Source organism: Lactuca virosa, chromosome 1 (assembly GCF_052849685.1).
Source record: "Lactuca virosa cultivar CGN04683 chromosome 1, Lactuca_virosa_CGN04683_v6, whole genome shotgun sequence".
Taxonomy (NCBI): Eukaryota; Viridiplantae; Streptophyta; class Magnoliopsida; order Asterales; family Asteraceae; genus Lactuca; species Lactuca virosa.
Window position 1 is genome coordinate 58406806 of NC_136426.1, and position 23075 is coordinate 58429880.

Below are 23075 nucleotides of genomic sequence, written 5' to 3' on the forward strand. Positions count from 1 at the left end.
TATCGAATTCGCCGCGCTCGAAGAGTAGGGACTAAGTTTCGTCCATATCTTTCGCATACGAGCTCTGTTTTCGACTCTATTTTTATCGTTGAGCTCCTATTAATGATATCTTCATTTCTCATTTATATTATTTTGGCTAAAAATCGACCGATCTAAAATTCGAATTCTGGGCTGCACACGGCTATGCCAAATCTTAGAAAATTCATAACTTCCTCATACGAAGTCAGATTTGGATGTTCTTTTTATGCACGCTCTCGGTTTAACGTATACTACAACTTTCATTTAGATTTCTAAGTCTAAAAAGTATTTTATCGTAAATTCACTTTTTACGATTCCCGATGTCGTGCCGGTTTTGCCGCAAAACTTCGACAGGTCATAACTTCTTCGTTATAAGTCGGATTTCAGCGTTCTTTATATGTATGAAATCCTTGTGACATATACTATAATTTAGTTAAGATTATTTATCCTAAATAATCTTCTATCAAAAAGTCATTATTGACGTTTATTGTCTCTAAATTGACTAGCCCGAATCTGCGGGCATTACAATACATATCCGTCAACTCACGGCTATACCGAGTCTATTTGACCCCCGAGTCTATTTCAACTCAAATAAAAGCTCAAGGTTGTACCTATTTATTTCACCCTTGGATCTATTTCACCCTTGAGTCTATTTCAACTAAATCGGTATTTTTTAACCGTACGAGTCTATTTCACCCCCAAGTCTATTTCACCCCACAAACATATATCAAACAGGCATACGTACTTACAAAAAGAGTCACAAAGACAACAAGCACATACGACCCTAGTATCCTACAGTATAATTCTAATGGGTGTCTTAATGAATAAAGTCGTCAACTTGATGCCTTTCCATGGCTCCAAGGAACCCAAAACCTAAATGTAGTCTACTAGCTTCACAAAGAGGTCAACAACTCATTCATGGTTGGTCCACACCCATCAATATTCAAACTTTATGAACAAGGGACCTCAAAACATCAAAATGAACAACCTAACACTTATGTAGTGGCATTTACTCTCAAGAATCAACTCATGGGACCAATAAACGCAAAACCCACTCCCAAGCAAGTTCTAACAAATGAACCACCAAGTTTGAGACTTTTTACATGTATAATATGCAACAAGGAAAACCAAGCTATGATCTACAAGCTCTAAGCAATCCAACTCTTCTCCTATGAGTTCTCCCTTCTCCAAAGTGCACCAAAACACCCAGAAAAAGGTCAAAAAAGCTCTGAATGGGGCTAGGGTTTCGAAATCACAGGTTGAGGGGGATGAAGGATGAATAAGGGAGGGTTTCCATGAGTTAAGATGTTTAAATAAGGCCTAAACCCTAAAAATTAGGGTTTGAGTTTGGTGGTCATACGCCAAGCGTACCAAGCTGGTCACCCGCGATCATATGAGCCCAGTACGACCATCGTACCAAACTAGACCCATATTCTTCCTATCTTCCGAAAGCCATAACTTCTTCGTCCCGACTTTGATTTCGATGTTCTTTATATGCTCGGAAAGGTAACGAGAAGCCTTACATTCCTATCAACTCTCGTTTTCCTCAAAACCTTCCGAGCTTAAATCCTTGATTCATGAAAGGTCTGAACCATCACTTTTACCATTATACCCTTAGGCTCTAAAGCACAAACCAAACTCTTGGATCATATAATCTACACTACCCACATCCAAATGGGTCTAAACCTCTATTTACTCAAAGCCTGAAGCCTTATGATAATTGATCTTCGGGTCACGACCCCGAATTAGGAAACGACTCGAAACAGGGTGTTACAATTTGACTACATATTTATTGAGCTACAAGCTCTAGAACATGGAGTATCAGATTTGAATTGCTTTTTGTTTCCACATTTTGCACAATTATCCATCTCCTTTAAACTGTAACAACTCCTTCGTTTGAATTCGTAATGGTATAATTTTTTTTCCAACATGTAATTTATTGTTTGTACTTTATTTTAGATTATAGAAACACATTATTTTGTTACATATTGATCAAGTTACATGCCCGAGACCATAGGGTATCTAAGTTGAATTATTTTTTGTTTCAACATTATTTATTTGTACCAACTACATAAGCACGTGTACCAGTTCCAATTGGGTATTTGACTAGAAAATCAGGACTAGCACCGATATCAGTGCAGGTTAATCAATCCAATTATCGGTCATATCAAATCATCAATCCTGGTTTTGGTTCCAAACCGATTTTTGGCCGGTTCGGTCCGTATGCTCACACCTAGTTATAACATCCATATAGGATTTTTTTCATTAAGTGATAATACACCATTCCATTACATCTTCTATTACTTCATACCAAACACTACTTAATATTATTATAGGACTTATTATTCAAGATTAATGAGCTCGAGTTCAAACATTAATAAAACATATGCATACACCTATATACATACCAACCCGCCATAAGTTCTATATTATTAAGTTTATTTTGTAAAAATAGTTATTAAAATAATAGAGTCCCACATATCCACCCAACTCCACCCGATCCACCCAAACCATCTTCATCTTCTTCGGCTATAATGTTTTTGCTGAAATTTGTAAATATGATGCATCTGATGTTTTGCTTCAAAGAAAATAATCAATTCCACAATACTCTTTCTCCTCTATTTTCGACTTAAATCAACTTATAAATCACCAAAACATATTTATAATGTCTTCTTTGTGTCAAGAAACATAAATCCACCATCCTCCTCCTCTATCCCATAAACATAAATCATATAAACATAAATCGTGAAGCCTATTAAATCTTGAAACCATAACCCTTCAAACAAATTATATTTTGATAACTAAATCAAGTTCAAAAACCCATTTGATGTTTTGCTTCAAAAACAAGAAAATCAAATCAATTCTACGATACTCCTCTATTTCCAACTTAAATCTAATTTATACACCACATAGCTCAAAAACATGCTTATGGTGACTTCGTTTTTGTTAAGAAACATAAATTGCACAATGAGAATGAGAGGTTTGATCTGCAAATTGAACCCAAAATAACCTCACAAAAAACATTTGAATCCAAAAAGTCTACAACCTAAAGATCTATTGGTCTAATTATGCCAAAGATTTGTAATTTAGGGATGAAGAGGTGTTTTTGGCGACAAGATGATATCCGACAAATATTAAGGGGTTGACGGTGAAGCTTTTAGGTGGGCAATGATGGACTTTCAGTTGGGTACCGATAGAAATCTGGTGTTTCATATAGGTTACACATCTATATCCCATTTTCACTATAAAGCATTTCAGGATTCAATTTCGATAGCGGTTTCCGTAATGCTACCACATATTAAGCTTGATGAAAAACAAAAAATGGTAGTAGTAACATGCTTTTTTATGGTAGAGACAAGATTATAGAAAATTGACTTTTTGTTTATCGGAAACAACCAAGGCAGCGACAAGATCTAGGGTTTAGTTGTTGAACGTTGAATTTCCAAAATTCGATGGTTTCAAAAGTGAGTGGATTGGGGGATTATAATTTGTATTTCAGAAATCAATGGTTTCAGAGTCATCATGGGCCATAACTTGATTTTGGTGGTTGTCGTGGTCACATATTGAAGTGGTTGTAGTTGTTGAACTTCAAGTCGTGGTTGTCAATGGTTTTAAATGGATGTTAGTGACAAAGAAAAAAGAATTGGGCCTTTGTTGTGGGCCATATTTCTTTTCTGTTTAATCTACTCTAATAAATGAAAGTTTTTTTGCCACATGTCACACTCTCATTCAATTTGCCAAATGTCATTTTGTGGTTATTTTGAATTTTTTTTTCCACATGTCATTTTATGAGTTTTTCTATTTTATGAAATTCAACATAATATATTAATATAATAATTGCAATAAATGTAGTAATAAATGGATATCAATTTCATTAATGAACTTACATTTTAATTTCAAAATATCTAAATTAAAGCTCATTACTTTCTTTTGTTTATTTATTTAAATTATTTGTTTAAATTTAAAAGATAAAAAACATTTCAATTATAATAATTCATTATTTTTTTTTTCTTATAAATTTAAAGTTCTCAAATATTTTGACCTTTATATTTATTTTTTTTTATAAAAAAATTAACCCATGTATTACATAGGTATTACAACTAGTTTATTAATAATAAAAAAACAATAAATTAATTAAAATGAATACATAAGTGTACTATCGTGTATGACAGAGATACAATTCTTAACAAAGTCAAATTATAGAGATGGTCCAAATTAAAAAAAAATACGAACGAAATACATAAATTAACCTGAACCAAATGGATGATTTATGTAACTTATTCTTGGAATTAAGAACTACATTTTGGGATTCAAGAAATTTGGAAGGGTTGAAACGTTAATTATATTAAAAATAGTGTTTGGTTTATAATATCAAATAAATTTTTTTTTTTGTTAATTTTTTTTATGTTTTATTAAAAAGACAAAAATGTCAGATTTAATTTCTTATGTTTAATTAAAAAGATAAATATATCTTTTCATCTTCTTTTTATTTTAATCATGGTTCATCAAATCAAAATAAATTATTATCATCTCTCATCAACTATCACACACACCAAACCAGCCACACACACCAAACCACCTTCATACCCACACTTATATCCATTGGCACACCCACTATCACACTAACACCTACACAAGTATGCTTAGTCCTACGCCTACAATAGAAAACCACACAGACGTCGACGTCGACGCTCACCCCCACTCACATCCATACTCATACCCACACTCATGCGCATTCGCACATGTCTATGCCTACAAGTCAAACCAATTTTGTTACGCCGGTGGCCCATATTTGCAATTGAGGACTAACACTCTACGCTTTTATAAATCTATATATACAAGCAACCATAAGCTCATTATACTTGTATAGCTCCTTAAGGTAAAATTAGTCGGATGAACTTTCAAACGATTTAAATCATACATTAACTATCAACTTCAAAGTGGTTGACTAGTGTAATTAAAAATATATATATTATTATATCGTATTCGACCTTGAGACATGAGTAATGCTCGAATCTAATACGTCTTCAAACCAAGAGCATTCATTACCAACCATACTTACGGTGTAGATATGAGTTCAAAAAATATACATTATCTTCATAAAAAAATATATAAATTTCAAAATTTGGAATCTATTAAAGACACTTTTTTATATATCAAAATAAAAATGGTGGTGGTCCGCCACAAAAGCAGACGATTCGGCGGTTATATGTCGCCGGTGGAACCAACTTCCTCATCATCAAGCTTCATACACACACTCTCGTATTCCGCCCCTTTTCTTATTTGATGCATTCATTCGAATTTTGAAAACATCAGTCGGTTTCAACAGAAAATGTTGTGCAGAGGAAGAAATTCAATAAGGTGTACAAAAGCTGGATCGGTTTCGGTTTACCTGAATGTCTATGATCTTACCTCCATGAACGGATGTGCTTATTGGCTTGGCCTCGGCGCCTACCATTCCGGCGTTCAAGGTTTGATCTCAAATCTCAATGTTGTTAGTAGTTGATTTGATGAAGTAGGAGCTCCATATGTAGCTTAATTCGTAATGCTTAATTGTAGTTCATGGAGTTGAGTACGCATTTGGATCTCATGAACATGCGACAACTGGAATCTTCGAAGGTGAACCAAAACAATGCCAAGGATTCACGTTCAGAAAGCAGATTCTGATCGGATGGACGGAGATGAGTCTGCGGGAGATCCGGCGATTCATGAAAGAGCTCGCTCAGGAATACAAAGGAACTTCGTACAATCTCATCACCAGAAACTGCAATCATTTCTGTAATGATGCTTGTCTCCGACTCACCGGAAATCCTATACCGAGTTGGGTTAATCGTCTCGCCAGAATCGGTAACTTCAATTCACGAGTTTTACTTGTATCGATCAAACGATACTCATTCCTGACATTTTAGCGGCGTTGTATTTACAGGTTTATTTTGCGATTGTATAATTCCGGCGAGTGTAAGGTCATGTAAAGTCGGAATAGAAGACAATCAGTCGTATAATGGAGACGAGATGAAAAAGAAACTGAGGAGTCGTTCAGGTAGGTCTACTTCATCTTCAAGATCAAGGTCTTCTGAAAAATCAACGTCGTTGGCTTCGATTCCGGTTGATTTGACCAGAAGCTTTGGAACAAGATCTATTCTTCCTCCATCTTCACTTTTTCTTCTAGATTCCCCGTCTTCTTCACCTTAATCATATCAGAATCGAATGGCGTTTCTTACTAATCAATCTTGTTTTTTATTCTCTTTTGTTCTAAATTATGAATCGATGTATCGCAATCCGAGAATCGCAAAAACGAATAAAGCTTTGTTTCAACAATGGCCGATACCTATTTGGATTTCTTATTACATCAAATATCAAACGAATAAAATCCAAACAACAAATGAACGTTATGTCTTTACTCATCGTCTACGAAATAATATACCATCACATTATCAAAAAAAAAAACTTTTTCTGAAATGTGACACCAGTATAAAAGGTAACTATGATATAAAAGGTAACTATGAGTGTAACTATAACTATAAATTCAACATGTAATCATCAAAAACAATTGTAATCTTATATATATATATATATATATATATATATATATATATATATATATATATATATATATATATAAATTCAACATGTAATCATCAAAAACAATTGTAATCTTAATTATATATATATATATATATATATATATATATATATATATATATATATATATATATATATATATATAGGTAAATTACACGAATCGTCCCTCGTGCATATGCCGAAAAGCACGTTTAATCCCTATTTTCAAAAATTAACTCGGACCGTCCCTCGTTTGCTTAAACCTTGCACGTTTCGTCCCTTAAATGCGTTTTTTTTGCAAATGTAGTCCGCTCCCCATTTGAAATGACTATAGTGCCCTTGTATATTTATTTTTTAAATTAATCTAATATTATTTATTATTATTTATAACTGAAAAAAACAACTCCCTTTAATCTCTATCCCTCTCAGTTACGCTGCAAAATACCACAACCACCTCCAATGAAGAGACAAAGTCGATGAAAATGACAGTTCCCTCCTTTGTCCTTCTCAAATCCAGAAATTGAAACTCATGAAGGTTTCGATTTTGATTTTGAGTTTCAGGTTAGGTTTGATTTTATTTCGATGGATTCGTCTTGGACCTGATTTTGATTGCAGTAAGATGTCGTGAACTCGTGATAGACTGAAATTGGTAGCCTCGATGGTCGTTGGTATTCTTAAGATGGAGTGGGGAATAAAGATACAGGATGATGGTTTGGGGTCTGATTTTGGTTCACCGTTTTGGGGTTTTGGATGGTTGTCGGGAATGGGTGAGAAGAGGGAGACGAAAGTAGAAGAAAATTAGGGAAAGGGAAGGGGAATGTGTTTGCGGTGACAGGTGGTTGTGCCAGAGGAGTTGGTGCTGACACTGATATGTGGTGGTGCCGGAGGAGATGCAGGTTTCTAGCGGTGGTGATGACTCCAACAAGGGCTTAAGGTGTAGACTGATGGCCTCATCGGTGGCTTCTGGTCCATGACAAAACCCTGGATTTCCTCAAATCAATCTTCTCCTGTCCCGATCTCCACAGCTCCTCATCCGGTCATTGCATCACAACCAAAGCTTGGTGGGTTGCGATGGTAGCCTAGTTACTTCACCGGAAAATCGAACATGTTGAGTGACTGAGTCACCATATTTTGATGTTATTCTCCGGCAATCGGAAAAGAAAGTAAGAGAAAGAGTAGATGTGTTTGGTGTCACCGGAAAAAAAGAAGAAGAGGAGGTGGAGCTGTTTACGTGGGTGTCGAGAGTGAGTGAGACAGAGAGAAGGAAACCGGGGAAAGGAAAGGGGAACGGTGGGTCGGTGTATATTTATTTTCTTTTTTTAATCTAAAAATAATAAATAAAAATTAAAAAATACATTATTAAGGGCAAAATCGTCTTTTTATGTCCGGAGGGATGAGGTGTGCAACTTTTAACCAAACGAGGGACTGTCCGAGTTAATTTTTGAAAATAGGGACTAAACGCGTTTTTCGGTATATGTACGAGGGATGATTGATGTAATTTACCCTATATATATATATATATATATATATATATATATATATATATATATATATATATATATATATATATATATATATATATATATATATATATATATATATATATATAAGGAAATGACATATCGATGGTAAGTGGTAACCTACAACTTTTTATCATGTTATTCCAACTCAAATTAAGTATAAAAGCGTGATTAATATATCCGAGCTCAAACATATATAAGTACAACGACTTACATATAATGACTTCACAATAAGTTTTGTCGGGTTTTTTAGAGTCCTTTAATATTATTCAAACTCGAATTAAAAAATCCTTTAAATGAAATTAGCTTTTATAAATATAGTAACATCGTCAACACCGGATCTAGCACAATTAGATCATATTGAGGTTTCATGATTATAATAGGAAATAATTCTTTAGCTCTTTTCTAAAAATTAAGAATAATTTGTTGGGTTTTTATGATATTATGTAAGGTATACGTAGAGTCTCATATTAAATTTTCAATATAAAGAGAAGAAACTCCAACATATATAGAGATATATGGAACCGTGTGACACCGATGTGAGATACATTAACATTCTCCATTAGAGATAGAGCTTCGATGATGTCAGGTCAAGGATGCGTTAAATCATGAGAGTGCGGACGCTAATACCATGTAAGATATATATGGAGTCTCATATTAACTCTCCAAAAGAATCCATATGGAGAGAGAGAGAGAGAGAGAGAGAGAGAGAGAGAGAGAGAAAAGGGGGGGGGACTCCAACATATATGGACACTTATGAGACTGTGTTGCATCACATAAGATACACTAATATATATATGTGTGTGTGTGTGTATATATATATATATATATATATATATATATATATATGTGTGTGTGTGTGTGTATGTGTGTGTCAAGCTACGGGGTGCAACCGCCGACTATGATACCATGTAATATATATGTGAAGTCCTATATTAACTGTCCAAAAGAGCCATTATGACGAACATAGAGACTCCAACATATATAGAGACATAAAGAATCGTATTGGAGAGACAATCTTAGACTCCACACACACACACACACACACACACACACACACACATATATATATATATATATATATATATATATATATATATATATATATATATATATATATATTTCATGGTATTAGAGCAAGCGTCTTCACCCCTATGGCTTGACACATCCCTTGCGTAACTCAATGAGCCTCCTTTTTTCCTTTTTTTTTTGGGGCGGGGGGGGGGGGGGGTAGTGTATCCTAATCAATGTAATGTGGTCATATATGTCTTTATATATTTTGGAGGCCCCTCTCTCTCTCTCTCCACAAGGACTCTTTTTGGGTATACAATGTTGATGGAAGACCCTTACCGAAGATATCATCATATTGGTAGGAAGACGTTGAATTCTTACCGAACTTCTTATGAGACAACCACTATTTGTGGGAGAAAATGTTGTTCACCAACTCGAGAAGAAATTAGATGCATGGATCCAAACTGCAATGATTTTCGGTGTCCTGAAATAAATGCCAACCCATGACACAAGGTTTGCCACAAGTGGATGCCTCCAGAAGCAATTAACCTTACATGTCGACTCCTACAGTACATACCAAGTCTTTGTTGCAATGCACTTGAAGCCATGACACATCTATTCTTTTATGAGATATGACAACCTAATGATCACTTACTAGATGGTCGACCATTATCTCTTATCTTCAACTTCAAACAAAGTTGTCAGGAGCATCTCTAGAGGTTGTCAACAGGTTTATTCCAGATCATGTCAGGAAGCAAATGAATTTACAATTTCCATAGCCTTTAGGGACATAGAGACACCAAATATATTACAAAAAAAAATAGTTAATGATCTTGAAATCGCAAGAACTCAAAGAACATGTAGCCCATTCTATTCGATCACTCTTCATTTCTAAAGTTTGATTCTTTTTAACACGTCGGGTCTATCTAGATTATGGTCAATGGATAAGAGTATAGTGGTGCCACCACATGAAAGAACGATTATTAAATCATCATAATTGGAAACCATTATATCTTTATTACCGACCTGTAACATCCCAAGATCAGGTATACCTTATGAGCCCTTGTTCTTTTGTTAATTTTCTAGTTTGGCCCTTATTTGAGAAAAGGTGGTCAATGAGTGCGCGGGGCGTACGCGAGTGTACGCTTAGCGTACTCATGTGCGTGCTTTTGACGCAGAAGCCACCTAGTACGTTGGGCGTATTAGGCCTAGAGTGAAAATCCTAATTTAGGGTGTGCCCCTACTTAAAGGACATGATGGCCTCATTCCTGGCCACCATTCCCATACTTCAACCCTCTCAAACCCTAATTTCTCGTCCTTGGAGCTTGGGTGTCCATTTGTGAGCTATTAAGTGTTCTTATGTTTCTTTGGAGTGAAGAAGGAGCTTTGGAGAAGAAGGAGTGGGAGTCCAAGCTTTGGATCTGAGCTTATATGTGGTTGGAGCTTCAGTTAGAGGTATAAAGCTCAATGCTTTCTCATCTTTTTGATTTGTGCATCATTTTAGTTCATATTAGGGTTTTGGTCCCAAAGTTGGATGCTTTATGAGATATTGAGCTCCAGAGCTTATTATCAGCTCCTTTGAGTGTTATTAGTGATGTAGAGTCATAAAAATCGAGACTTGGACGTTTAAACCAAACCATGCATGAGATATGAGCATTTTTTTGAGTATAGAGAGTGAGGGTTTTGGTGTTTGTGACTTTATCAGCCATGCAAAGGCATAAAGTCACAGACTTTATGGAGTAAGAGCCTTTAGGGAGTCCAAATATGAGATTTGAGCTTATGTCTTAACGGATTAAGACCAAATGAGTGGGAAGAGCAAAACTGGGGCGTACGTCGAGCGTAATCCCAGTACGTGCAGCGTAGGGTCGTGAAACCATGATGCATGCATGGCGAAGGAGTACGCCCAACGTAGAGGGCTGGTACGCGCCACGTACGCGCTGCCGTTGACTTTTAGTTGACTTTTAGGGTTTGGTCAATTTGTGGACTACTAAGTCCATGGAAGGGTAAAATGGTCTTTTATCCTTCTGGGAGTTTGTAGAAGGGTTAGTCTAGCTTCTTTGAGAACCGTTATTAATTGGAGATAATTATCGTATGTGTTAGGCGGAGGCTAGACAGGTGATTTGAGTTCGAGGTTACCCGATTTCTTACGAGGTGAGTCTTCTCACTATACTTATCTTGAGTGGTAATCTATGTGTGACCGGAGGGTCTTATGTGCTTATATTATGTACTGTGATATCCTGCATTATGTCTTGGTGATTTATACTGTGTTTTATTCTGTGCTTACTGAGTTATGGGACCGGAGGGTCCCACTGAGACACATCGGCCATAGGGTCTTATTCGAGCATAGTCATGAGAGGCTAATGAGATATGTGTGGTATTTTGAGGAACTCACTAAGCTTCGTGGTTACCGTGTTATGTGTTATGTGTTTCAGGTACCTCTCAGGATCACGGGAAGGCACCGGCTTGATTGTACACACACATGAGTTGGAGACATGTTTTTGGAGGATCCTGGATTTTGTTATAAACCGTTTTTGGAACATGTGTTTTAATAACTTGATATTTGTGGGATTTTTGTGATTGTGATATTGAGATAATCGTGTTTTTAAATGAAAAATTTGTTTGAAAATTTACGGTGTTACACGACCATTGCAACAACAGTGGTGGAACCCTTAATATTGACAAGGTCAGCTTGTTCACTTCCCCATCCATCTTAGTGAGACTCTTCACCATCATATTTTCCTATTTCATCTATTTTGTGTTTTTGTTTTCTATATCCATCTTCACCGCCAACAGATTGTGAAACCATTCATAACAAGCTTGAGCAACATGGGAACCACTATGACCATCATAGCGTTGTAAAAATTAAACTTTATGGCATTCTCATCAATGATCTTTTTTTATACTCACTACGTCCTCCATCTCCATCCTCTGCCCAATCACCAACGAATGGAAAGGGAAACCGTTATTTTGTTCTTTCTCGTCATTCTCAAACCACTTCTTGTTACCGTCATATTTTCATTATCCTATGACGAGCAAGTATAACGGTTGATTTACCATAATAACAAGCAGATTACATGTAATTGATCAATGTCGGTCGCAAAAATCCACATGATCCATATTATTAATCATCATGTTCAAAAGAAATAAAATTCACAAAGAAACATATTTATACTTTGGATTAATAATCGAAACGAGCAACATATGTATAACAAAATTTAGAGGTATGGGACATTATAGGGACGCAAAAAATGTGGGTTATTCATGATTTTGGCGATCAAGTATGGGAAACAACACCCCAGTCCATGGAGGAAGTACACATATGGTTCAAAGATTTTATGTGTCATGGTATATGGGAAACAACACCCCGATCTTTTTGCTACTCTTCTAAAATATCTCGATAAGAGCATCTCGAAGAACTCACTTGGATCATTATTCTTCATCGACTATTCTGGCTGTTTATAATTATGATTTCACTAACTATCATGGAGGATACTTATATGGAGATAGAAAACGGAAATAGGAGCAAGGAGGTGGTCGAAACAATGGTTATGGTGCCGACACAAGCCCAAGACAACAAGGATGGGAACATATGTGGTACTCCTTGCTGGAAACCACATCATATGATCTATGTGACAATAACAAGTTGATTGGTATAAATCCTTTCTTTCCAAGCAACCTCATCACCTAATTGGGCCGTAGATATGAACCCATAACTCTAGTCATCAACATCCCCTTCGAATGAACCAACAACAACACCATAGTGGGTCTCAACGGTAGCAAAATGCCACCAAAAATAGTTGGTTCAACCCTTCGTCAATGAATACTCTACCACAGCAAGTTCAACCTTCTGGGACAACTGCTATCTCCAGGAGAAAATGTTGTTGACCAGCTTGTAGATATCATCAATGTTTTGGGTACACCAACTCGAGAATCAATCAGATGCACGAATCCAAACTACAATAATTTTAGGTTTTCTCAAATAAAGGCTTACTCATGACACAAGGTTTTTCATAAGCAGATGCCTCCAAAAGAAATTGACCTTACATCTCAACTACTACAATACACACAAAGTCTTCATTGCAATGCTTTTAGCCATGAAGTAACAATTCTCTGATGAGATATGACAAACTAATGCTCTTTTACCAAATGGTCGACCATTACCTCATATCTTCAACTTCAAACAATAGTTGTTAGGAGCATCTATAGAGCGAGTCAATAGGTTGATTCCAGATCATGTGAGGAAGCAAATAAATTTACAATTTCCATGGCCTTCAGGGATATAGATACAACAAACATATTCTAAAAAAGTAGCTAATTATCTTGAAGTCATAAGAAGTCCAAGAACATGTATCTCATTCCAAACAAGCACTTTCCCTTAAGAAAGTTTGAGTCTTTCTAACTCAGTGATTCTACTTAGATTATGGTCAATGAATAAGGACATGATGGTATTACTACGTGAAAGAACGACTCTTGAATCACATTTAGCAACCATTATTTGAAGGCAAAGAAAACGACTCTTATATCATCCCATTTGATTCTTTCTAACTCATCGGTTCTACTTGGATTATGGTCAATAAATAAGGGCATGATGGTATTACTACATAAAAGAGAGACTCTTGAATCATCACATTTGGCAACCATTATCTATTTATCAACGACCACGACAATGATGGTGGTGGCACCTACTAAATTGACAAGGTCAATTTATTCAGCTTCTCATCCATGTTTTCCAAACTCTAAACCATCTCATTTTCCTAGTTCATTTATGTCATGATTATGTTTTATATATCCTTCTTTTTCGCCAACATCTTGTGTAACCGTTCATGACAAGCATAAGCAACACGGGAACCACCATGACTAACATAAACGCCATAAAATGGTTTTCTCATCAACAAACTATTTTTATATTCTTATTACTCTATATCTCTCCTCCGCCCAACCACAAAAGAATGGCAAGGAATATCGTCATTGTATTATTTCTCGATATTCTTAAACTGACTCTTGTTGGATAAAGAGTCATTTGAACCTAACAAAACCTCCAACCACCAGAGTTTCATTATCCTCTTACGAGCAACTATAGCATTTTATTTACTAAAATAACCAGCACATTATCTGTAATTTCTCAATGACAACCTTAAAAACACCGAGTGATCCATATTATTGATCGTCATGTTCAAAATAATTTACTAATTAACATATAGTTTCTTTGAATTAATGTTCAAAAATGAGCAGCATATGTATTACCAAAGGCGGAGGTGTTTAAAATGAGCAACATATGTATTACCAAATGTGGATGTATGAGACACTATAGTGACACAAAAACGATGTATTATTTATGATTTTGGTGGTCAAGTATGGTAAAAAAACAACACTACCGACCATAGAGTAAGTACACATATGGTTCGTAGATTTGGTGTATCACGATAGGTGCAAAACAACACCTTAAACCTCTCTCTACTCTTATAAAATATATTTCTCTCAGACTATCTCGTAGAACTTAATCAAATCACTCGTCCTCACCTACAATTCTAGTCGTTGATCACTTTAGTTCCACTAGCTCTCATGGAGGACAGTTACGTGGAAATAAAAACTAAGGCATGAACAATGGAGACACTCAAAACAATGGTTGTGGTGGTTTCTTACAACCAACACAAGCCCCAAGACAAAACAAAATTGGCATATGGGTGGTACCCCTTTGCCAACTAATCCATCATATGGGCCCTCTAACCCATGACATAATTGCCAAGCCGATCGATAGAAAGCCTTGTTCGAGCGAACTCAACTGCCTATTGGGCCTCAACGATGCACCAACAAGGCCACAACAATATGCCTCAGCAACCTACTTTATGGCCTGGCAACAACGCCATAATAGGCCTCGACAACAGAAAAATGCCTCAAAAAACAGTTGGTCTATCACTTCTCCCATGAATGCTCCACAACAAACCCAACCCTCTGTCACAACTACTACATTTGGGAGAAAACGTTGTTGACTCGCTTATAGATATCATCAAGGTTTTGGGTACACCAACTTAAGAAGAAATCATGTGTATAAATCCAAACTTCAACAAATTTATTGTAACACTTGAATTTGGTAAGTTTCATATTTAACCATTTTATCTAAAAAGTTTGCAAAGTTGGTCCTTAAGCTAGTACGCGGGGCGTACTAGGTGGTACGCTTAGCGTACTAGCCTGATTTTGATCGTGCGTTCAGTCCACGTACCTTGGGTGTACGTGGAGTACGCATGGCGTATGTGTGGATTATGAAACCCTAATTTTTAGGGTATTGCATCCTATTTAAGCCTTATGATAGCCTCATTTGGTCATGTTTAGACAGCCTCCACCTCCCCTTGTCCAGAAATCGAAACCCTAGTGTGTTCTTGAGAGTTTTGAGCCATAAAGAGTGTTTGTTTCTGCTTTGTGAAGGAGAAAAAGAAGTGGATCACTTGGAATTGTGCTTGGAGCTTGAGGATCCGGGATTAGCTCATCATTTTCTAGCCTTTTGAGGTAAAATGACTCAAATACACGTCTAACTGTGACTTTAGGGCCACTTAAGTATCTTGAAAATTCACCCATGATATGCTGATTACATTTTAATTACTGCGAGAGGCCTAATTAAATGTAATTTCACAAAATTCTTCTCAAAAAAACAATTTTATTTCTTGCTTTTACTCATAACAACAAATTACATTTCTTAACCAACAATTACAATTTACTTTACTTCTTTGCATATAATAACAATGTACTTACATCTTAACTGATAATAGCAATGCATTTTGATAATTAACTGAGAAAAAAAATCTTAAGGATATATAAAGGAAAACTTACAACACCATTTGTGAACATATTACTAAATGGAAGTAGATTAGTATAAAACAAATAATGACTTAGTAAGATTGAAAATTAAAGTGGTTAGTTGCAGTAGAAATAAAATATAAAATATGATGCAATTATCGTCAACCACAAAAGGAACCATTCAATGGGACCGAGTTAAAGTACAATGCTATTACAGGAGAAGAGTTTAAATATAGTTTAATTAGAAGAAATCTTATTTTTTTAATTATCTTAAACACTGGACTAAGGACACAAGGTAGGGGAGAATATAATAAATATCAACATACTTCCAATGATTTGTATAATATAGCATTCTACTTTCATTTCTCTTTACTATAACATCATATTTTGATAAATATACTTATTTATACTTTCAACGGTAAGCCTAATATCAAATCAGATTTAGAAATAAAAAAGATGGAAATGAATACCTTGGGATCAAAATTGAGTAATTCCTTGGAATTTTGAAAAAGGTAAGTTAAAAATAATTATATAACAAATTTTATATAATAAAATTTCATAATAACTAATAGCATTGGTTTGTAGCTGAAGAAACATGAATAGTAATAATCCTAACTCTACACCACAGACAAATGTCAATCCCAAAATCTACTGATTTAAAAACATACACATACATTCCAAATTAAATGAAAAACATAATGAAATACAATGATTTAAACTTACCTGACATAAGATTGGAGAATAGAAGTTATGAACCTGTTATGCATAACACCTTTGATTTCTACACATCAAATAAAACCTTGACTCCAAACTTAAACCACAATCCACAAGAAAACTTAAAAACATGTCAAAACATTAATCTAAACATCAAATTACTGGAAGAATCGAATAAATAGTGTTAAAGTATCCATACCTTCTTTTCTAATTGACAGAGTTAAAAGCAATAGCAAACTTGACCAATATCTGATCATTAATGATTTTAGGAACCTCCACATCAGTTACTAATTTCAAGATATCAACAACTTTGGCACTACTTCTGAGGTTAAATAAGTACATGTGAATACCTGTAGAAGAATTAAGAGTATGATGTTAAAATACATGTGCATACATATTCACACACACACACACACACACACACATACAATATAACACATTTAAACATGTTTTCAAAAGGGCTTACTGTCATTTGCTCTTTAGGAAGATAACTACCAATTGTTTCCCCAAAGATTTCACATGTAGAAAAATGAATCAACCTCTTCTTATGAAATCCCTTTTCTACTAAAAAAAAAAAAATCAAAATCAGAAAAACTAACAGAGATGAGGTAATCTATAATTGTACTCTTTAAGCAAGTTAAAATAGGGTGCAATTAAGGAGAAAGAGTAGAACGATGGAGATACTGAGAAGGGATAAACGTTCACCTCTTGTTAACCTGTATGTTTTCAAGAATTTCAAATAGATGGACGGTGGTGAGGATTGCAATCATCGATGGTGCTATAAATAATTTTAGAGATAATAGAAGCGTATGGTGGTTATGGTGGCAACAACAAATGATGGTCAAGGCGGCAAACAATGGTCAATAATGGTAGGGTTTTAGAGAGAAGGTAAATGAAATTGAGAGATCTAAATTGGGGTTAAGTGAAAACCGGAAATGTTGGATCCGTTACTCTTCTTTGGCAAAGCTTAGAGGTTTGTACATGTTGTTAATAAGATGGTACCTCTTAAAATTCAAGAAATGTCTAGTATGTTTTATAAGATAGTAAAGATAGAAGTTCATTTGGCCAAGAGTCATATTGCCCTAGAGGAGAATAATCGACACCCCACAAATGAAAATTGTTTTCCCTTAAATAACCCAAACTAGAAATTAAACACCGATAGATTTGAAATCAGGAGACATATATACATAATCAAATATGCATCCAAATGACCTGAATAGAACACAAATAACAACTTCAATTGATCACAAAACCTATAACGTAATCAAAATTCCATGATACTTTCTTCATGCAAAGCATACGATATACAAACTAGTGAACAGTGGCCACCTTCCACATACATAAAACATATTTGACAGCTAAATTTTGAAAAACAGTTATCTTTAACAAATCTTCAAAGTAGAGATAGATATACTATATGGGCAAAACCTAGTTTCACTGTAATGCCAATCAATAATTACAAAATCATGTTTACAAAAACAGCACACACACAAAGGAAGGGAGGGCGGGCATTTTTGGTATTGTGTAAAAAAAAAAATTAAGAGACTGCTTCTGTTAGATGCAATGCAAAATGAGAAATTGCAGACTGTAAATGGCATGAAAGAATGTCATCAGGGATGGGTGAATCAAATATGGTACTGAAACACTCCAACTTATCCTCAATGCTTGACCCCTCTCCTGGATCCCCTACAAGCAAATCACTTATCTCCTCTGCCATCTTTGCATACACCATTCTGCATTTTTTTAATTATATAAAACAATTTATATATTGTTATTTACAAAATCCAAAAAATTAAAATGTTTTTTTTATTTTTTACTTTTAAGTACCTGGCATCAAGAGGCAAACGGCTGTCCCAAACTGCCAAAGACTCTTTCAACCGATTAAAGAACTCTTTACACTCATCATTTTTCTTCTTTAAAGAAACCTGCTAAAGTAGAATGACAAATATAAGTTATAAATATTATTATCAGAAATAGAGTAGTTGCATACCATTTCAGTCATTGCATCATCATCTTCCTCCAAACTAATTCTAAGGGTATAAAATGTCATGTAAATTCCAGCCCCAACATCCCAATTCTCAATTTCTGATTTATGTTCTTCCATTGAAGTCGCAATCCTCCATATCTCCGAGTGTTTCCCTAAATTGTAAAGAATGTTACTAAACAAAACACTTCAAATTTATCAAAAAAAATTAATGTCACAAAAAGAGATTACCTGACAAGAACAGAGAATGTGCAACCAAACTTATGAAGGTCGAATGTGCCTTTTGCCAAAAACCACATCCAAGATAATGTTCAAGAGCATTTAAGGAATTTCCATAGTAAGCATGATATACAGCCTACACAATTCAAATACAATAAACCTCATCAAGAAAAAGAATTCAAACATATTGTCTGATATAATAATAATAATAATAATAATAATAATAAAAACTCACCAAGGCCTCATGCATCCAAGCTGATGGAACCCCCAATTCTTCAATAAACTCGCGTTGACTTTCTTGACCACTCCATGTTTCACAAAACTGAAACAGTATTTCTTTAATAACACGAGCTTGCAGATTCGGATAATCCTCACGATGAGACATATGAAGCACAACATAGATTGCCCAATGACAGTGTCCCAAAGATAACAACTGTGAAACAAATCCAATATCAAGAACATGAAGATCATCACAACTAAATGTCCCAACAGCTTCCAAAACAGCACGTTGATGCCAAATCATATGGTGATCAAGCGGATCATGACTTGAAGCAAACGCACTAAACATAGTCTTTAAAATACCAAACTCCCTCTCTTCACTTCCATGAAGAATCATAAGATAATACGCAAGGTCAAAACGGTCATTACCCGGGGTCCAACTGTTTTCCACCACCCCTTCGTCTATGTAAACCGGAACCGGATACGGGGCCCGCCCGTTTTCTAGAAGACGGTGATACGTTTGAAAAATGGAAATCAAATCAGAATCAGGTGGAAGCTGATACCACATTAACAACCCTATAAATCTTTTCCAGTCAATGTTCATGTCTCCTAAAGCCTCATGGATATTACCTGAAAGCAACTCTAAAATCTTGATCCTCTCCTTTTCAATGAAACTGAAATCCAAACCGTTGGTTTTCCAAAGATTAAGTTGATGGTCAAGATCGGACCGGTTGAACATTGACCCGCCAGCCTGGCTTAGCAGACACGCGAGCCTTACATCTCCTCGTGAAGCAGAGAGCTCGACAGCTGTATCAAGCTGTCTTCCAGTTAACAACAAAAACAAATGTTGTAAATCATTTGAGTCGTTTAAGGAACTGATTTCATCTTGTACGCGATGCATTACGGATTCTTGTAACCAGTAACTGAACTCTGCTCTTCGGATCAAAGGAAGGGCTTCCATGTCTGGATCTAATGAACTTATTTCCCTTGAAGAGAAAAGAACCTTTATGAGCTCCCAAACAAGAACTTGGTGCATTAACATGACACGTTTGGAAGGGGATAATCCGGATACTTCTAGTTGTTTCTCAATGATTGATATATAGCTTCGACATATATGAGAAAGTGACAAACGATCACATACAAGTTTTTGAATCTTTATCTTGTAATCATCAACTTCAACTTCCTTTGTTTCATGGTTGATTTCTTTATGAAAGTTTAAAGGAGAATCGAAGCATGAATCGATAAGTTCTTCACGTACTTTGTTGTTTTCGTCTCTGACAACATTATCAGTTGCAGCTTTTTGTAGATTTATTGTGGAAGAATTGCAATGAAGAAGGAGGCCATTTGGACCCCATGCTATACCAAATGATTTACCCATGAACAACGAAGCATCAACTATGTTTCGTGAGTAGTTCTTTGTCACTGGTGTTTCCTTTACCTCCATTTTAAACCCTTGAACTTTTGTTATTGTTAAGGGAAGAGGTTTCTTTTGTTGGGTTAGTAAAATTGACCCGTTTGGGGTTGACCCGAAACTACCGGGATTGTACTCGAGTAAAGCTAATGGAGTTTTTCGGATTGTTTTGCTAGAAGGATGATGTATTGGAGATCTTATGTGTTGCTTATGGTGTGAAAAACTTTCATTCAATTCTTCATCTTCATCTTCCTCATAAGGAAACATCACCATTTGCATTTCCTTCATTCTAACAGGATCAAGACCGAGGTGTGAAGGAAGAGAATGAGAGAGAAGGTGGGGATCAGAACCATCACTATCATTCATTGGAATTGGTTCTTGAACCTCGGAATCGGAACCGGCATCATCCATTGCAATATCTTCTTCTTCATCATCGCTCAGACCAAATCTACTAAAATGTTGAACTGTAAATTTCCATTCTTTTTTGTTTGAATCAAAAGAGATAAACTTTGCTCCTTGTCTTTCTGCACTTACCCTCAACTTCTCTGTTACTTGGTCTTTTAAGGAGGTTATTTGTAAAAGTAGAGTTACTTCAGCAGCCTTGTTGAGTCCCTTACCAATTACAGGTTTGGTAGTTTCATCTTCATACACAACAATCTCATGTCGTTTGAATTTGATAATTTGGTCTAAATCTAACCATCTGACATCTGTTTCTCCAAAAAACTTAACTTTTCCATAACCATATCTACCAACTGTAAAGTTTTGAACCCTTTGACAATGACCTGGGTTAATGAGTTCCCTCATGGCCAATTCGGTCAAACAAGGTTCAGTAAAATAATCAGAAGCTTGAAGGGTAGGTAAGGAAGTTTGAATCTCACGTGAGATTGAACAAGGTGAAGAACCATTATCGCCATCCAATGTTACTTTTCTTTTCTTGAATCGGGATTCAGCAACAAGAGCATCTAAATCCACACCCATTTTGAAGTATTTTTTAGTGCACACTAGTTATTCAAAAGCTCCTGATCAATGCATAAGAAAGAAGGTGTAAGAACAGAAGTATAATTAAACAATAATCATGACTAGCAATACAGGTCACGAACTGTAGATCTGAAACAAAAAATTGCTCCCTGAATTGCAGAAACTACCAGAGATTAGTGCATCTAGACCAGGGAAATCTAATCACTGAGTTAACCAAGAAACATGATTATCGCCAAGTATCTTAAATCTGTCCTTGTGACAGACAACTTAAGGTTTTACTACAGGTGTAGCTGTGGTGGCAGGATGACAATTAGGGGTTTATGGTTTGAAGACAACAGTTAGTACCATATGATAGTTTGTGGCTTGATTCCTCTGGAGTACATACCTCAAAAGAGTCAAATGAAACGGAGATATTTCTTTAAAAAAAATAGTACGAGTACAACTACGGCATACGCCCGATCAAAACCTTCTTATAACGAAAATAAAACCCTAAATTACCAGGCCAGACCAAAATGCACGAAGAAAACAAGAGATTAAGTCGAAATCAACAAGTTGGAGAAGGCATACAATCATTAATTATCGGGAAACACCTGATACTTCAGTAGTTAAAGAAATAAATTCTAATGCCGATTTTCTCACAAGAAAGAAAGCAAGCCCCAAAGCTCTAAGCCGCATCATAAAATGCACGAACAAAGGAACAAATTAAAGTTTGATTTGCAAAGTAGGAAAGCTCATACTGTCGATAAAAATCCAAGACTACTTGACATTTCAGCTGAACAAAAAGAGGGCAGTACCTGACCACAAACTCGGCGAAAAATGTACGACTTCACGACGCTGGTCTTTGGAAAATCAGCTTCCGTCGATAGTAAGTCGGTACGCTGGACGGATAGATCACCGGAGACTAATCGGGGGAGAAAGGCAGAAACCCTAGACAGAAAATTAAAAAATCAGCTTCAGTGTCAGTGGGGGGAACCGGAAGACATTGGTGATGAAAATTTTCATGTACGGAATTGCTGGATCAGTGTCAAACTTATTTCAGGCCCAATGTTTAGTAAACCCTTATGAGGGCTGAGGGCCTGAGGCTACGACGACATGTTACCCATGAAGACGCTCATTAAACTTGGATATTTTCACACGCATTTGGTATTGCGGTATCATCAGAACTGGCAACCGGACTGTTGGTTTCGGTTCTGGTTCCGGTTCCGGTTTTACGGTTTTTTTTCCAAACAAACACCGGTATTGCGGTATCATAAGAACGCAGCATTGATATGTTGTCTTACGGGGCTTGTATGTGATTCAATATTTAACCAAAATATGATATTTTTTTAACAATCTAAAATGAAGTACAAACACTAAATTACATTTTGCAAAAAAATCAAGTAATTTCGACTTCATATTAGTGAGTTACAGTATTTTAAAAACCGGAACAAAATAAAAAAACGTGCTGAAACAGAAAAAACGCATCATTGATATGTTGTCTTCCGGGGTTTGTACATGATTCAATACTTAACCAAAATATGATTTGTTACAGTCTAAAATGAACTACAAACACTAAATTACATGTTGGAAAAAAAAAATCAAGTAATTCTAACTTCATATTAGTGAGTTACGGTATTTTAAAAACCGGGACAAAATAAAAAAAACATGT

The 23075-nt window shown here is 35.6% G+C and overlaps 2 protein-coding genes across 3 annotated transcripts; one reads left to right on the top strand and one right to left on the bottom strand.

Moving 5' to 3' along the window:
• The first annotated feature begins 5195 nt into the window (after nucleotides 1–5195).
• On the top strand, nucleotides 5196–6336 carry LOC145104863 (deSI-like protein At4g17486). The gene is made up of 3 exons (XM_079042029.1): nucleotides 5196–5489; nucleotides 5578–5865; nucleotides 5945–6336. Exons 1-3 carry the CDS (start codon nucleotides 5351–5353, stop codon nucleotides 6208–6210), a joined length of 693 nt encoding a protein of 230 aa, XP_078898155.1. The 5' UTR covers nucleotides 5196–5350; the 3' UTR covers nucleotides 6211–6336.
• Nucleotides 6337–17966: 11630 nt separating this feature from the next.
• Nucleotides 17967–22449, bottom strand: SAR3 (SUPPRESSOR OF AUXIN RESISTANCE 3). Of its 2 annotated transcripts, none has more exons than XM_079070446.1 (6): nucleotides 22222–22449; nucleotides 19055–21468; nucleotides 18832–18955; nucleotides 18607–18755; nucleotides 18444–18544; nucleotides 17967–18349 (listed from the first exon to the last, which is right to left on the bottom strand). In XM_079070446.1, the coding sequence occupies exons 2-6, from the start codon at nucleotides 21425–21427 to the stop codon at nucleotides 18154–18156; spliced, it is 2943 nt and encodes a 980-aa protein (XP_078926572.1). In that variant the 5' UTR covers nucleotides 21428–21468; nucleotides 22222–22449; the 3' UTR covers nucleotides 17967–18153. The 2 variants fall into 2 exon arrangements, with proteins under 2 accessions (XP_078926572.1, XP_078926621.1); XM_079070495.1 differs by having other exon boundaries at nucleotides 18444–18541; nucleotides 22222–22448.
• Nucleotides 22450–23075: the final 626 nt, after the last annotated feature.

Excerpts from the sequence above, each read along its gene's own strand:
- LOC145104863 (XM_079042029.1), top strand. The coding sequence starts at position 5,351 with ATGTTGTGCAGAGGAAGAAATTCAATAAGGTGTACAAAAGCTGGATCG. Across the intron at positions 5,490-5,577 it reads CTACCATTCCGGCGTTCAAG|TTCATGGAGTTGAGTACGCA; the intron begins GTTTGATCTCAA and ends GCTTAATTGTAG. Across the intron at positions 5,866-5,944 it reads TAATCGTCTCGCCAGAATCG|GTTTATTTTGCGATTGTATA; the intron begins GTAACTTCAATT and ends TTGTATTTACAG.
- SAR3 (XM_079070446.1), bottom strand. The coding sequence starts at position 21,427 with ATGGGTGTGGATTTAGATGCTCTTGTTGCTGAATCCCGATTCAAGAAA. Across the intron at positions 18,956-19,054 it reads CTTGGATGCATGAGGCCTTG|GCTGTATATCATGCTTACTA; the intron begins GTGAGTTTTTAT and ends TGAATTGTGTAG. Across the intron at positions 18,756-18,831 it reads ACATTCTCTGTTCTTGTCAG|GGAAACACTCGGAGATATGG; the intron begins GTAATCTCTTTT and ends TTTACAATTTAG.